Source organism: Dunckerocampus dactyliophorus, chromosome 1 (genome assembly GCF_027744805.1).
Source record: "Dunckerocampus dactyliophorus isolate RoL2022-P2 chromosome 1, RoL_Ddac_1.1, whole genome shotgun sequence".
Taxonomy (NCBI): domain Eukaryota; kingdom Metazoa; phylum Chordata; class Actinopteri; order Syngnathiformes; family Syngnathidae; genus Dunckerocampus; species Dunckerocampus dactyliophorus.
In genome coordinates this window covers 30,650,170-30,666,030 of record NC_072819.1, presented here as the reverse complement: position 1 = coordinate 30,666,030, position 15,861 = coordinate 30,650,170, and the positions used below count along the sequence as shown (strand labels likewise).

Sequence of the window (15,861 nt, the reverse complement as noted above, 5' to 3'; positions counted from 1 at the left end):
AGCTAAAATTCCACTTAGACATTTTCTTCGGGACACAGTACACTAGTACAACTACTGTTAATGATGGAAAAGGTCATGTTGAGTTAGCCAAGCTATGATTCAGGCAACATCTTGGAGTGGCTCATCGATCAGGTTTCATGAAATATTAATGCAATCCTCCCACTAGTCAGCCAACCAGCGGAGAAACAAGCTCGTTCCACTATGGCAACACAAAAGCACGTCCTCCCAACCAGTGCAGGGAAGCGGGTGTAGAGGTGGGGGCAGGGGGGTAAATGTAAAAGTAACACTTACCAGATTGCCCACAGACAGCATATGTTCAAAGTCAGGGGTCATGGGGTAGTGCTCCATGGCCATGAAGAGCGTGTTGAGGACGATACAGATGGTGATGGCCAGGTCCACAAAGGGATCCATGACAATCAGGTTGACAATCTCCTTGATCTTCAACCAAGTGGGGGAGCATTCCCATATGAGGAATGTGTTAGAAAACTTATACCAGCATGGCGGACACTTGCGCTGAGACTCCTCCAGTTCTGAAGACATAGTGTGGATAAAAGGTCACAACCAAACATACCTGCGTGATTGAAGCTAACTGCATGCAAAGGTCTTCAATGATAAAATAATTGTATGTATGTATCTGATATTGCTGGGTTATGCAAAGCAGATAAGCAGGAAATTCATGTCAAACTAACCAACCAATGAGAGCAGCCCTAGTTAAAGAATAGTAAGAAAACAAGTTAAAAAGCTGGGTTAAAGAGGCAGTACCCTCCACTAGTGTGTTGGTAATGACGCTCATGACACTGTTGGCCCGCTCTTTCCGCCCAAAGGAGGTATTGAGCTGGTCCACAGACACCATCAGGGAGCCCGACAGCTTCTTCTTCACCTCAACCTCAGTAGTTGGCTGTCAGGAGGAGAGGAAGAATCAAGCACCCATGGAGAGGACATGAACACCATCCCACATTGCCACCGGTGGCAGGCGGAGGGAAGTGCACAACAGCATTGGCAGTAAAAAGTAGTTGAGATTCAGATTACTGTGGGCAGGCATCAGGGCATGATTAATTTGTTTGTCTCAATGCTGGTTAAGGGACGGATTTTGGATGCTGTAAATGCATGCAGTCGAGTTCAAGACTACCTATGCCATTTTTAATAGTTTGTCTGAATTCAATAATTTTTTTTTGCTGCTTCTACAAGAACGTATTTACAGGCCTTTTATGCAATGGTAGAGGCATTATTGCATTGCAATATAATCTTTAGATTGCAGCTACTTTTGCTTGCATACTGATTACCACTTACTATATCTTACTATCATTTAAATAGCAAAAATTGAAAAGAGAGAAAATGAAAGTGAGTTGATCATGTCAGTCCAGTTGTCATGCATGAGCATGCTCCAAGTCAAAAAGGAGGACAGGTTTCTACAGACAACATAGCCATTGTTCTACTTACTAGTCATGCTTTTTCTGCTCTGGATCTACCATGCTAACTGTCATCATCACACTACTAATTCAATCTAGTAGCGCTAATCTGAGAAAGTTAGGAAAACAGAGAAAGGTCAAGACGAACAAGGACAGCAGCCCTCCTGTGTTTCTTTTATTGTTATCAAGGCCTGATAGAATGGTGTGTGCGGTACTTTTCTATCTGCTTTGAGATGTGATCTATGCATTAGGGAAGCAGATAAAAATGTTTCTCTGCCGTCTCCTCCACCACCTACTGTAGAGCTACCCACACAGGCTTGCAGAGGCCCTGAATGCCTGGAGGAGGAACACATTGACACAGTGGAGCATGATAACTCATCTTTGTAGGCTGTTTGTCAAAAGGAATTGTGTTTTGTCACTTCTATGTAAATGTCAATTGAGAAGCAGTAGAAAACTAATGAAAAAAAATGTCGGGTTTCAATAGCTTTGCTTAAGTATTTGTGCACCATACACTGACATTCATATCAATTAGTCAAACACAAAAATTGCCTGGAAGTCAGTGGCAGTACTAGTTTTACTAACCTATCAAATTGAAGGCTGCCTTCAACATGATTACAATGCGATGTATGTACAGTATGTCTCCATCCTTGCTTAACTATGGAGGGCAGCATACACTGCAGGCGTTGGGGGAGGGGAGACGAGCGGGGCGAGCGCTGAGCCAAGAGATACATACGGACTTGCAAAAATGACAGATCAGAAAGAAAGGAACGAACGAGAGGGACGGAGGGGCCATGCCTTGATAGGTCTACTCATTGACTTCCTTACACTGTCGTCAGTAGCTGCCTTATCTATTTTCACCTCAGGCAGAAGGCGTCCACCGGGCCCAGGGCCGATGAGGGACACAACGCCGTTGCAATCCACCGTGCTGTTTCTCTTGCCGTGGTAGCCACTGTAACTGCTCCGCCGGTACGGGCTGAACAGGGAGCCCCGGCGCTCCTCGCACTCCTCTACCGTGCTGTGTTCGTCATCAGCAAACTCGTTCTCTGAACCCACGTCCTTTCCGCGGCCCTTGAAACTGAAAATGCTGCTCTTGCTGTTGTGGCGGGACAGGAAGGGTGAGCCAGGTATGCTGAGAAGGGACTAGACAGGAGCAGGAAGAAGATATACGGGTGAGAAGAAAATGAGGGTACTTCTAAATTACAATCAATAGAATCAGTTGGATCATCAGGATAAAGAGCAATACAGTGCAAGGGTCGTTAACACAACTTGAAGGTCGGTGCCCTGTGCTTGCAAGGTCCAAAAACATACATGTTACAGTAATAGTAGTCTTTAAATTACCCATTTGTGTGAATATGAGTCTTTTTCTGTGTGTCAGTCATGTGTTTGACAGGTAATTCATTAATTGGCAAGTTCCAGTGTGTCATGCTGCTATGATGTCACACCGTTTACCAAACAGACTGTTTGATGTAGGCTGGGATAGGCTCCTGCTCCCTACGTGACCACGGGCAGGTTAAATGGTACAGAAAATCGATGAATGGATGCGTCTTTGGGGTGTAGGAAATTGAATGCAACACGCTATGCAGTGCTCCCCTAGGAGGCACGTTCTGCTGAAGCAGTCATGTGACTTAATAAACAAGAAGGAGAAAATTGGGTCAGTGATATCTGACGCTTGCCAAGGTCACACAGAATAACCAAAATAGCATTGGGGAGGAACAAGAGTCATGATGACGTCAATCTGTGCAGATGCCAACTATCGATCCAGCTTCTAATAAAACCTCCCAGTAAATAACAGCAGCTGAGATGGAATCAGGTGTTTTGGTCACTGTTATTGCTGAATGTAAAGTTAACAGAGATTTGCAAGCAAACATGTCACATTACATAAAGCCTGCATGTCTTGTTTTGCTGCTTGTTAAAGCCCACACTATACACAACATGAGAGCTGGCGGAGCCAACGAGAGGCCGTTGCAAAGCTGCAGAATTGCACCTTCTGAAACATTCATGTAATCACTGTGAATTATTCAGCGCCTGGACGTGTGCTTCAACACATCTGGCCACTATATGTTCTTCTGTTTGCCACACCAAGCTGCAACAGCACTGCTAATATGAACCACTGATCATTTTAAGGAATATTTTCCTGTCGCCACATTACTCACTCATCTGCGCTCATGAGCCACTTCACATGCAATACACAACATCTGAAACAACACATGTAAGACTTTTTTTGTCTGAGCTTGAATTGATTCAGGGTTTTCCTCATACTGTACATTTTAGAAACACGCTTTGCAATGCAAAATGAAACATTTATGTAATTCATTACTTCTGAGAGTATTTCATTATTTCAATTTCATTCATATATTGAATTAATTAGGGGAATTTTTGTCCAACGTTATCACATTGGACAGATAAGCCTCTATCAGACAGAGTTCCTGCAAAACTGGGGCATGAAGAGCAGTAAATAGCAACTCCAGCAGTTATTGACCTGTGCCTTTCACACAGAATCACATAAGAGGAATATTGCCATAACCCCAAATCTCACAATATGAGTTGCAGGACGATGTCCACGCCAGTGTTTAGAAAGATTTTGTTCTTACCTGGTTCATAATGGAAGACTTTCGTCCCAGGCGGTTATCAGGAAAACGGAAGCGGCTCCTCTTGCTACCGTCATCTGACTCGGACTTGACAAACTTCTCACTGTCACCTTTCTCCTTCTCTTGCTCCTTCTGCCGCCATTTCTTCTTGCGGTTGCGCCGCTCTTTGGCACTCTTGGAGCTGAGCTTGGACATCTCTGAGGAGCTGCACGAGAGGCGCCCTCCTCCATCGTCCTCCACTGCATCCTCTGAGACTGTTCCCGCCGAGGTCGCCATGGCTGCAGTCTAACAAGAAACATAAACACAACATAACGATGACTTAACACAGGGGTGTCCAAACTTTTTCCACCAAGGGCCGCATACAGAAATATTTAAGGTTGCAGCTCAGACCAAATCAATGTACTATGCTTAACAAACGTATGTATGTATGTGATAAACATGAGAAACATAGAAATCTATCAAAGCATGTTTAAAATAAAACATGTTATTGTTATTTATTTGGCCATTTTGCACAAATAATAACCAAAAAATGTATGCATGGGATGCTCTTTTTGTTCTGGAATTCAAGTAAATAACTGTAATTGGACTTAATAAAGAAATAACAATGTGCTTGACTTTTTTTTTCAGTAATACAGTAAATTTGAAAATTTCATGGATATTTGGATGATATTTTAATACAATTACCTGAGCATCTTCCTGTTGTTTCTTGAGCTGCTCCAGCATGGCCTTGAACTCCTCCTCCTTTTGCTGAGCCTCCTCCATGGTGGCCTGGTTCTGCTCCTCATAAGCCATGGCCACCACAGCCAAGATCAGATTCACCAAGTAGAAGGAACCCACAAAGATCACCAACACAAAGAAGATCATGTAGGTCTTCCCTGCCGCCCTCAGGGTCTGCAGGGAGAATGAATACATAAGAAGGGAGAAAGCTTGATTAGAAATTAAAATGTAACATATTTCCTCACACTGTGGGATATTCAAAAGAAAATTCCCTCTCTCATCAATAATGAATGCGGTTGACATGTAGCACTGAGATGTGTATACAACAAAACACAGCATCTTTCAAGCAGTCTGTATAAATACATTCACCCACACTGAAGGTGTAGCATGAACCAACGTGGGTGCTCAACATTTAGGACCCAACATGGCTGCATATAACCATTATTGATAGGAGGGCTGCTGTATGGAGCTGAATGTCAGCAAAGTCAGGAGCAAAAATAGAAAGTCGGAGCTGGGATGTTCCCGTCATGTCTCATCTCCCTCATTGGCCAATCCTGCGCACTTAATATTTTATACTTCCTTCCTTGCACTTGCATGTGGAGGCAACTCCGCCATTTCAGAGCGCTATTGTGCATACAGACAGATAGACAGACAGGATGGCAGCAACCAGCTATAGGTGAGCAAACTGATCCACCATTTTTCTGATGCAGAAACTACATGCAGTATGTGCAGCATGTATGCTCTTAAAGAGACTGTATGCAATGGGTTACCAAGCTGCCTTAGAGGACACCAACATCAAATCTGCTGAAAGCATTATATCCCTCCGTCTTCCTGCTTTGAGTAAGTAAAGCCTCTAGACGTAACACATGCACATGCATTATCTATTTGGCAAAGTTAGCTACTCACGTTAGCTATCATTGAATGTATAGCTTATTGTTATAACATGAATGTAAACACGCTACGACACGCTACGACATCTACGTGAATACCAGACAGCCCTGAGTGACATGAACGCCAAGAAGTTATTTTATTGGGTCAAACAAATATTTATGACACTTTTTTATGCAGTTTATTTTGTAATTGGGAGAAATATAGACATTTTTTGTACAATCTGTTCTTTTAAACCACTATTGGTAACATATGCTAGCTGGTGATGGTGTTCTTGTATTTTTTGGTTGAAAACAATTGCATCTTCAGCCAGCTGTCAGTCCCTTTGAATAATGCTTGTGTGTGTCATTGTATTCTTTCTGACTTTGCATGAACTCATTGAATACTTTAACATGGAGGAGGAAAGACATTGGAAGAGAATGTAAATAATTATTTTGCTATTGCATAATGTGACAATCAACCCTAACCATTTGCACGAGAGAGGCCTGTTTGCTTGAAGCACCAAACCTCCAACTACTTATTGGCATGACAGTTAAAAGTTAATGGATATATTTTTTTTTCTTTTGGCTTTTCCCTGCCAGGAATTGCCACAGCAAGTCAATCACATGAATGTCTTTGGCGAGTATATATATATATATATATATATATATATATATATGCATATATATATGTATATGTATGTGTGTGTGTGTGTATATTTATATCTAAATATATATTTATTTATATTTATATATTTATTTATATTTGTATATAGAGGAAAGCAAGAATGTCATTTTGGCTTCATAAAAATGTACTCAGGTTAATTTTCTATCGACCTTTCAATCAATGTATTGACTACTGTGCTGCTGCAGCTTCTTTGTCATTAGCCTCCAGTTGAAATAAGGATAAAGGTGGACATGTCCAGCTTACCAGCATGTAAAGGTTTTCCCAGAAGTCCTGTGTCATGAGTCGGAAGAGAGCCAAGAAGGCCCAGCCAAAGCTGTCAAAGCTGGTGTAGCCGTAGTTTGGATTCCTCCCAGCTTTCATGCATGTATAGCCCTCCGGGCAGCGGCTGAGGGAGGGAGGGAGGGAATGAGGACTCCGAATGACTCAGCACTATTTACTTGCAATCTCATCCCATTGCAGGCACATGGATGAACAAAGTCAGGTATTGGTAGAATTAGGAAGGGCAAGAAGACACTCACCCAGAGTCTGAGCTGTTCCCACAGAGAAGAGCATCTGTCTGGCCAGGCAGGAAGTAGAAGTTTGCTGAAGAGAATACACAACAGAGGCACAATGACTCATTCCAGGCATATTCTATTACATCAGGATTTGTTTATACTGCAAAATGTCCGTCAATTCATTCAGGCCACTTTCTAACTTCAGCCTGCTCATGCATTTTCAATTCAGCTCATTTCACATCAATTCTTTTTGTCTCCCCGGTGCCAAAATGACATATTGTTTTCTTGTTCCAGAATATTGGCTGACTCGTACTCAGAGTTTGCCACGCCAGCTCACCGCCAGCAAAGCCTGGCCTCCACTCACTCTTGTTCATGATGTACTCGTCCCAGTCAAAGCTGCTGCTGCCGTTGGGCGGGTAGCTCTCAGTGACGTTGATGGGCCAGATGACACACTTGTGGCGCAGGTTTCCCATGAAGAGCTGCAGGCCGATGAGTGCAAAGACGCTCAGGCAGAAGACGGTCAGGATCATCACGTCCGAAAGCTTCTTGACAGACTGGATGAGGGCACCCACGATGGTCTTCAGGCCTGAGGAGGAGCCATGCACACGCACACAAAGCACAACGAGATGATGCAGGAGCGAACCATGCAGCAGGTATGAACCGTCTTCTCAATATTAACTGTCATTATTACAAATTGGCCTCTTAACTGGTTCTAACACCCAGTTCTGAGTAAAAGCAGCTGGATGTAGACTCATTATACTTATGTATAATAAAACATTTATATTTACCGGTAATTACATTCAGAATATGTAGTAATGATGAAAAATATCAATTACTTAAAATATACTGAGATGTTATCTTTATGTATGGAATGTACTGACTTGCTGCGCATCCCAGTAAATAATGTTATTCATTATTTTATTGTAAGCAGTAATTGATTGTCATTTTAATTGCCATCATAGGATTAATTATACTGTATATCTATACATTTTGAGCAAAAATGGCAGATAACATACAACTCTAAAAACAAAACAAACAATAAATACTTAACAGCCTTCCCACTCTTTTCAAAATGAGCAAAAAAAATGATGTTTTTCTTTTTGTCGCCAATGATGGATTAAGTGAAAGAGAGGGGGAAGGCCGCAGAAAAGAGAGGAAAGCCAAAAGAGAGAGAGCACAGCAGCACAACACGGGGCCATGAGAGGGAGGCACAGGCAGGGTGGGGGGCTAGAAACCAACATGCAGGTCATTTAAACTCCAAGGCTGAACACGAGCAATTCAATGCCAGTGCCAAGTTTGGGCACTTTCTTGAACTGCCTTGTGAAAGGTGTCATTATGTAAGCACTGACTCTCCATAGCGCGACCCTGCAGTCTGTCTCATCCATACTATAGACAAAGTCACATTACCTTCAGATCCTCTGGCAGCGTTCACATGGGCCCACCAGGAACTCAAATATGGAAGCAGGATGACCCCATTTTTTCACTTCTGCCTCTACATGTATAGTTACAGTGGCTTCACCCGTTATATACACTTTTATTGTTGTCGTAGAGTATAACCTATCGTTAGGCTATGGGTAATGTGAGAAAAAAGCTTTTAGTACTTAATTTCATCAAAACACTTTCTTTCGTTGATTTATAAAGTTTTTCACCTTGACATGACCTAGATGAGGCAAGTCCATCACTTTTTGGTTGCGCTTACACTCCAACTCTATAGGGAGCAGTACAATGTGGGGAAGAAGGTTTTTCCACTACCCCTTCAAGAAACACAAGCATGCTAACTTCTTTAGCATTACCAAGAGGAGGATAAAACGTTTAAATATGAAGCAGTTTGCTGAACATACAAATGTGGAAGGTGACCAAAGAATGAGGAACGTCAAGTGTTTTAGGTTGGGCTAGGCTGTTAGCCTATGTTAAGGCTCGATTATAATTTTTTTGTAGGCACTATGCTGTCCACTCAACCCATGCCTTGATCCTTTCATAGCTCTTTGCCATGGTCGAGTGCGGGATGTGTAAGTGTTTCCTGGAAAGTCAACTCAGTGAGCAACCCCAACACTCGTCAACTATTTAGCTTGTTAGCTTCCAAAAGAGAGAGTGTTATTGGAGCTGGAACTAATCGATATGTTACAACCGTCACGTTCACTGGGGCGGCAGTGGCTCAGAAGGTTGAGCAGGTCGTCCAGAAACTGGCGGGTTGGCGGTTCGATCCTTGCTTTCTCCACCCAGTCACTGTCGGTGTGTCCCTGGGCAAGACACTTCACCCACCTTGCCTCCAGTGCTGGCCCACACTGGTGTATGAATGTCACTTGGCAGCCATGTTTCTGTCAGACTACCCCAGGGCAGCTGTGACTACAAATGTAGTCAGTGTGTGACTAAGAAGTGACTGAAATGGTTCACTTCATTGTGAAGCGCTTTGGATGCCTTGAAAAGGCAAATTCATTATTATTATTATTATTATATATTACCAGTGTTGGGAGTAACAATGTGACTAACTATGTGACTACTGTTTTCCAGTAACCGATATTTAAATTAATTACTATTTCAAACATTACAATGCCATTACCGTTACCAACACTGACATGTGTCGTGTTATTTTGCAACAATATATAACAGCTGTTATCCACTCGCCGGCTCGCTCATACAGATGTGACATTCGTGAACAAGTCGGGACCTTTGAATAGCTCTTTTAGTGAACAATGGCAATTGTGAGTAACTATAACTTCATCAAACATCTCTCAATGCCACTAAAAAGCTAAATCCAAATTCTTTGACATGGTTGAATTTTTTTTAATTAACATCATAATTACTTTCCATAGTAACTAATGAACTATATGAAGGCACAATTCTGTTTTAATTCAATTACTAGCAAGCTAACAAGTGAAGTGGTTGATGAAGGTCATGGATGCTTTCTGATTACTCTCCAAAAAACATTTCGGCAGAAAATTGCACATCGCACACTCAACCCCGACGAAGAGCTATGAAAGGATCGAGACAGTGCCCGAGAGGCCGCCGAAGCATAAACCAGGCTTACGTGTACTGACTCACTCAGTCATCTTTAATTTTCTCATAGGATTAATAAATAATCTATCGATGTACAAGACCTGCCAAGAAAATAATTAAATCCTACACTGCATATTTTACTGTACCAACAGAAGTGATATCATTGATCTTGCCCCTGGTGTACAGATATTTGTAAACATGCATTCTTCTAAGTATGTTTCCTTGTGAGGCTATCTACAGGAAGCATGGCATCTTCTCAACATCCTCTATCGATGGCTAGCTAGATCACCCTCAAAGGTCAGCAGGCCATTTACCCATCCCATCTGCATCCAGCACATCTACAATTGAGCACACTGATTCTTTTTTTTCCCTCTATAGGCTGTAAAAAGGAGAAAAAAAAATCAATAATCAAACTAAAAAAACAAAAGGAGGGCAAATCAAACTTTCAATGCCATTTGTCAGCCAAGCTCTTGGTAGGTTATTCTTGTAAAAGCAAGTGACTGAAAAGCATCATGCAGCATAAGATATGTTGGCAATCTAGGCTTGGCAGTCTTCATACATTAATATCTTGGTGAGTTTTCAGCATATATAAGGGAAGGGGTCCACTATGGTCTCTTATTTTAAAGTGCAGCAAAATGACTGAGCCTTTTGTTTCACTTGCACATTAATTTATGATAAAGAGAAATTTGAGACACTATTATCTATTCTTATCTGATAAAAATGCCTCAGTCAAAAAGATGAGCATGCTTCATCGACAATTTTCTTCACTAAAGAAAAGGGCATCTGCTTATTGGGAAAAGCCAGTGAAAGAAGCTATTTTAGAAGAGAGACGCAGCTGCCTTGGAAACCAGCCTCATAATGAGAGTGCTACTGGGGCAGGAGAAGAGTGCAGAGACATTGGAGGGCCCTAAAGGAGACTGCAAAGCCTATCAAAAATGTATTGGTACCATTTTTGATAATTTTGGAGGAGAAAAAGAACCAAAAAAATGGCTATCTCCAATCCTTTTGTTGCTGCTTAAATCATAATCGTAATCATAAGAATAGTGAGTAGAAAAGAAAGGGTGAGAGGATCAGCCTTAGTGTTTAAACTGAGTCTCACCTGGAATCACAGAGATAGTTTTCAATGCTCGGAGAACTCTGAACGTTCTCAGCGCAGATACATTGCCCAGGTCCACAAACTCTGTTATATATCTGAAATAGGGGAAGGATCACACACAGAACAAACACGATGACAAAAACCACACACGGCAAGAGCACAACACCACCGAACCAGGAGGAAAAACGACGCCACTCACAGAGCCTGTCCACGGAGGAGGAGAAGGGTGGAAGGTAAAAAAAAGGAAAGAAAGACACACACATCTAACACCAACCCTGCCCCTATGAATCCCCGCCCAATCCTGTCTTACCTGGAATTACAGAAATAGTTTTCAATGCCCTCAACACCCTGAACGTGCGCAGAGCTGAGACATTGCCTAGGTTTACAAACTCTGTTATATACCTGCAGGATCAAACCACAGTTACAACAGCTTGTTATTGATGTGCACATGTGACCATGGAGAGCAGTTCACACAACACTACTGCAGAGGGGCTGCAAGATGACAGGCATGGACAAGTAATGAGGCTATTTTACATGGACACTCCTTGATGATGTGGTGTTGTACATACAGGGTGTCCCAGAAAATGTACATACATAAATATGTAGTAATTAAACACCACAATGTATCCCATTGGACATCCTCCAATTAGCTCTGATATATATTTCAACTGAAAAGTGTCTATCTAGCTATCATTGTCTCTTTCTATTCGCCCTAAGAATGTGTCCATCCATCCATTTTCAATGCTGCTTATCCTCATTAGGGTGACGGGGGTATGCTGGAGCCAATCCCAGCTGACTTCAGCTGAGAGGCGGGGTACACCCTGGACTGGTCGCCCTGAGAATTTATGTATCTGTTACAACAAATGTATCACTGTTTATGGTGGCTAAACTTGATGCCTGGCCTAACTACCCGTCACTAGCCACATTAACTAGATGCCTGAAAATTGGCAACAATTTGTGCAATGGGCAACAAAATAACATGATATTGCAGTCATTTTCTCATTTTAAAACAATGTGTGTGTTTTAAACTTGGACTCTTAATGTATTTACATGACTATGCATTTTATTGTGGAAGGTAACGCTTCTACTCCCAAACCACTGCAGACAAAAGGGTGAAAATGTAGCAGAACTAGACCCCTACTGTGTTGCCTGTGCTATTATTTTTTACTGCCTCCTGATTGGCTGTAGGCCATTGTCAATCAATCTCCTTCGTGCCGCCCTGCCGTGTCTCCTGTGTCATCACTGGCTTGCTTGCTTGCTAGCTTGTAAATTAATCTTTGGTTCGAAGGAGGAGGACTGCAGCAATATGTTTTAACACGGATACAAAAACGCTACAGTACAGCAGAACGGCGCCAGGACGAAAAGGCATGGTCACAGGAGTGACTTAATAATTTCTTGTGTCCAACCTGTAGGTTGATTATTAAAATTCAAACGAAGGTTTGAACTTTTTCGAGAGTGTTTAAACAAGAGAGAAATGTAATAAAATGTTATTGCCTGTCTGAGAAAAATGTATGAAAAAAAATGAAAAAAATGAAGTTGGCGACTTCGCGGATTTCACTTATTGTGGACGATTTTGGGAACTTATCCCCCGCGATAAACGAGGAAACGCTGTAGTTTTGACACGTGAATTAAGACTAAAACAGTAATATATAAAAGAAATCAATAATCAGTTTTATGAGATGTTGGGGTGCCCCTGGGAATTGCCTGGAATTTGGAATTTGTGCAGCGATCGCATTGTTGACACATACCTGCATGCGCCGGGACGCACTATGATGACTCAAAGGCGGACCATGGTACCTCTGGTCTGTCTGTACCGTGGTTCTTATGGAGTTGAGAGCGATAACTCCAGCAGAAATAATGTGTAATATCCAGCAATTCCCCAAGTGACCCTATAACTTACGCATTCTACGTAGCGCCAAAGGCGTACACGTCATATCATCGACTGCTGAAAAATAGGCGACCGGATATACACGTGTTCTTCTTCTTCTTGTTTTTGTTTATGGCGGGTCGCAACCAACGTTTACGTGCATACCACTCCCTACTGTACCGCAATGTAGACGAGTTTTGCACATGCGCAGTGACAACCCGGTAGTTACAATCTTCCATCGTAGAAAACACACAAAGAAATGGATCTGATGCCGCATTCAAGTTAAAGGTGATCAAGTTGTCTCTCAAGACAAGGAAACAGGGCTACTTCGTGTAAGCTTAGCATCAATGACTGGATGGTCAGACGTTGGGGATGGCAACATGAAAAGCTGACGCGAAGCAAAAAGATAATCTAATTCAGATAATTCAGAGGTAAGAAAAGCAAATGGCCTGAACTGGAATATGTGCTTGAAGACTGGGTAACTACACAGAGACCAGATGGCCGCATGAGAAGAGTAAATTTTGCACAAGTCTGTCGGTGGATCCTTACAGCGTGAAGCAGAAAAAACACTATCAACGGGTTTCGAGACGCTGGACTACTGCCAGATGAAAATGAGGACACCGAAAGAGAGAGAGAGAGAGACCGACGACGTGTGTGACGAAGGAATTATAACGCTGTTCAATTCTGACATGGAAGAGGAAGACTTTCGTGGTTTTAGTTCCTGAGAGGATGGCAATGAATGATTATTCTGGTAGGCTAATGTTTAATTAGCCGTGTTGCAGCACTGTTTGGCACACACTGTTTGGGAAAAAAAGCATTTATTTTATTAAAAGTTTTAAAAAATCTTTCTGTGTAATGTCTTTCTGTGCACAAAATATCGCATTTTATGGCATAGACACCTGCGACTTATAGTCCGGTGCGGCTTTTATACTGTATGTACAAATCTTTTATTCCTCTAATTTTAGTGGATGCGGCTTATATATCGGAAAATGGTAAGTGTATTATCAACATTTCACCTTTTTTCCATTACATTTTTGCTGTTGTTTTTTTGTTTTTGTTTTCTTCTTTAATTCTATGTTTAGAATATGCTCAGGCCTGCGATTGGCTGACGACCAGTCTAGGATGTACCCTGCCTCTCGCCCAAAGTCAGCTGGGATAGGCTCCAGCAAACCCTAATGAGCATTAACCTGCATGAATGAATATGCTTCAGGCCACTAAAACAAAGCTAACTAATGAAGTATAGCGCCACATTATGTAATAATTATTATTATTATGTAAAATGTAATAAGTTTTTACCTCTTTATGTAATAACATTTTGTAATAAACTTTGTTGCAATTTGTGATAGCTTGACACATACTGCGAAAGTTATTACAAAATGAGAATGCTGCTTTGCTTTGAAAGCTTTTTTTTATTACAAAATGCAGCAAAGTTTAATACAAAATGCATTCAAAAATTTGATTTCAAAAGAAAATGCAGTGTTATTACATAATGTGGTGCTACAGGGACTTAGGGATCGCTGTCATGTACAGTCATGACTGTGCCTAGTGATGGCTCAGTGTATCCCCCCCCAAAAAAGGCAGTGCTTATTGAAATAGAACACACATTCCAAAGTGTAATAAAACATGTGATTGCTTGGTCAAACCTATCTCTACTTTGAGTGGTGATAAGTTGAGTTGCATTGATTTTAAACTACATTTTCCGTAGTATTTTGGGATGAATTTCCTTCCCTCAAAACACTTATTCATTCCAATGGGTTGATTCCAAAAAGAAAGAAAGAAAGAAAGAAAGAAACCAATGAATGGAGTTTAAGTGTGTAGAGTCTGTTTGGGACAGCCACACCCACATAGTATAGTTGAGAGGCCTTGCATTCAATGTTTTAGAGAAGAAGAGTTTAGATGTCAAAAGGTGTAAAAAAAAATGAGATGAGAGGGTCTGAGATGTGGATGCTGTCAGGGAGGCCATGGTGCGTCGTGTGGAAACCTTTAATTCCCCAAGAGCAGTCTCTCAGAACAATGGAGGAAAATGCAGAAGATGAGTTGTCAGCAGTGAAAGTATACATTCTTCAAACATACTTTTTAAACCACCAACTGCAGTATATCTGCTTATATCAGCTTTAACAGGTAGAAGAGTCACACTTACGCCATGGAGATGACCATGAAATCCAGCCAGTTCCATGGGTCTCGGAGGAATGTAAACCCGTCTATACAGAATCCTCGCGCCGTAATTTTTACAAGAGACTCAAATGTATAAATTCCTGTGAATGTGTACCTGAAACACAAAAGTGTTGACAGAATCACTCCAGAATCCTTGATGGATATGCACACGTACAGAAGCATAACACTGTATTATAATGTGTTTCTGGTGAAACGATCAAATATTTGTTGTTTGAGCAGCTTTAGTTTATGCCTCGCTCACTTTATAGGGAAAGAAACCATATATGGCAAATAGGAAAGGATACCAGCTGATTCCAAATAGCAAATAAATGTAATGTATTCTTTTTTTTTTATGATATTAGTATATGAGGATATATCACTGTCACAAATGAAATTATAATGATAACAATTTCAAAAAGTGACTTGCATTGAAGTACAATAATTTTCTGGGGTTACAGTTTCAATTGTAAATATTAATTAAAAACATTTTAATTAATGCCGAAGGTGGGGCACCCAAAATGCCTCCTGTTAACACATGCATGGACGTATAGCAATAAAAACACAGAATTTAAGCAGGATAACATAATCACAAAGGCCATGATTTGAAATTGACAATTGTGATAACTTTGAAAATGTTGATGTAAGATACTCAAGATTAATTTCCATCCCCAAATAAAAGGACATCTCCTGAGAAACACTGACATTAAAATATTCCACTGTGCTAAAGCTCAAGAATGAAATGTATGACAAAGAGAGGCACAAACTGCAGCTGACTGCAAACTGTTATTATTATTATGCACGACACAAGAGCTAAAATAATAAAAAGTGTACTTACTCTACTTGTTTTGACCATTCGGGAGGATCACTAAAGGTCATGAATATACAGTTGGTCAAAATAGTACACATAATGATCATGCTGAAAAGAGTGAGGAGTAGATTAAGGAAAAGAAGGCTTGAGAAAGCAATTAGGTACAAACATTACAAT

At 41.2% G+C, this 15,861-nt stretch overlaps 1 protein-coding gene across 4 annotated transcripts in view; it reads right to left on the bottom strand.

The window, feature by feature from the left end:
- scn8aa (sodium channel, voltage gated, type VIII, alpha subunit a) overlaps positions 1–15,861 on the bottom strand; it is a 55,690-nt gene that overhangs the window by 24,105 nt on the left and 15,724 nt on the right. The window contains exons 4-14 of one of the 4 annotated variants that reach the window (XM_054772646.1): positions 15,712–15,802; positions 14,863–14,991; positions 11,166–11,257; positions 7,127–7,348; positions 6,787–6,850; positions 6,512–6,653; positions 4,682–4,888; positions 4,001–4,282; positions 2,235–2,549; positions 763–898; positions 292–530 (exon numbers count right to left, since the gene is read on the bottom strand). In XM_054772646.1, coding sequence (XP_054628621.1) covers positions 292–530; positions 763–898; positions 2,235–2,549; positions 4,001–4,282; positions 4,682–4,888; positions 6,512–6,653; positions 6,787–6,850; positions 7,127–7,348; positions 11,166–11,257; positions 14,863–14,991; positions 15,712–15,802 — 1,919 coding nt within the window. Of the gene's footprint in view, positions 1–291; positions 531–762; positions 899–2,234; positions 2,550–4,000; positions 4,283–4,681; positions 4,889–6,511; positions 6,654–6,786; positions 6,851–7,126; positions 7,349–10,858; positions 10,951–11,165; positions 11,258–14,862; positions 14,992–15,711; positions 15,803–15,861 lie in introns of all 4 variants that reach the window. The other 3 variants (XM_054774332.1, XM_054771838.1, XM_054773463.1) reach the window with 3 other exon arrangements.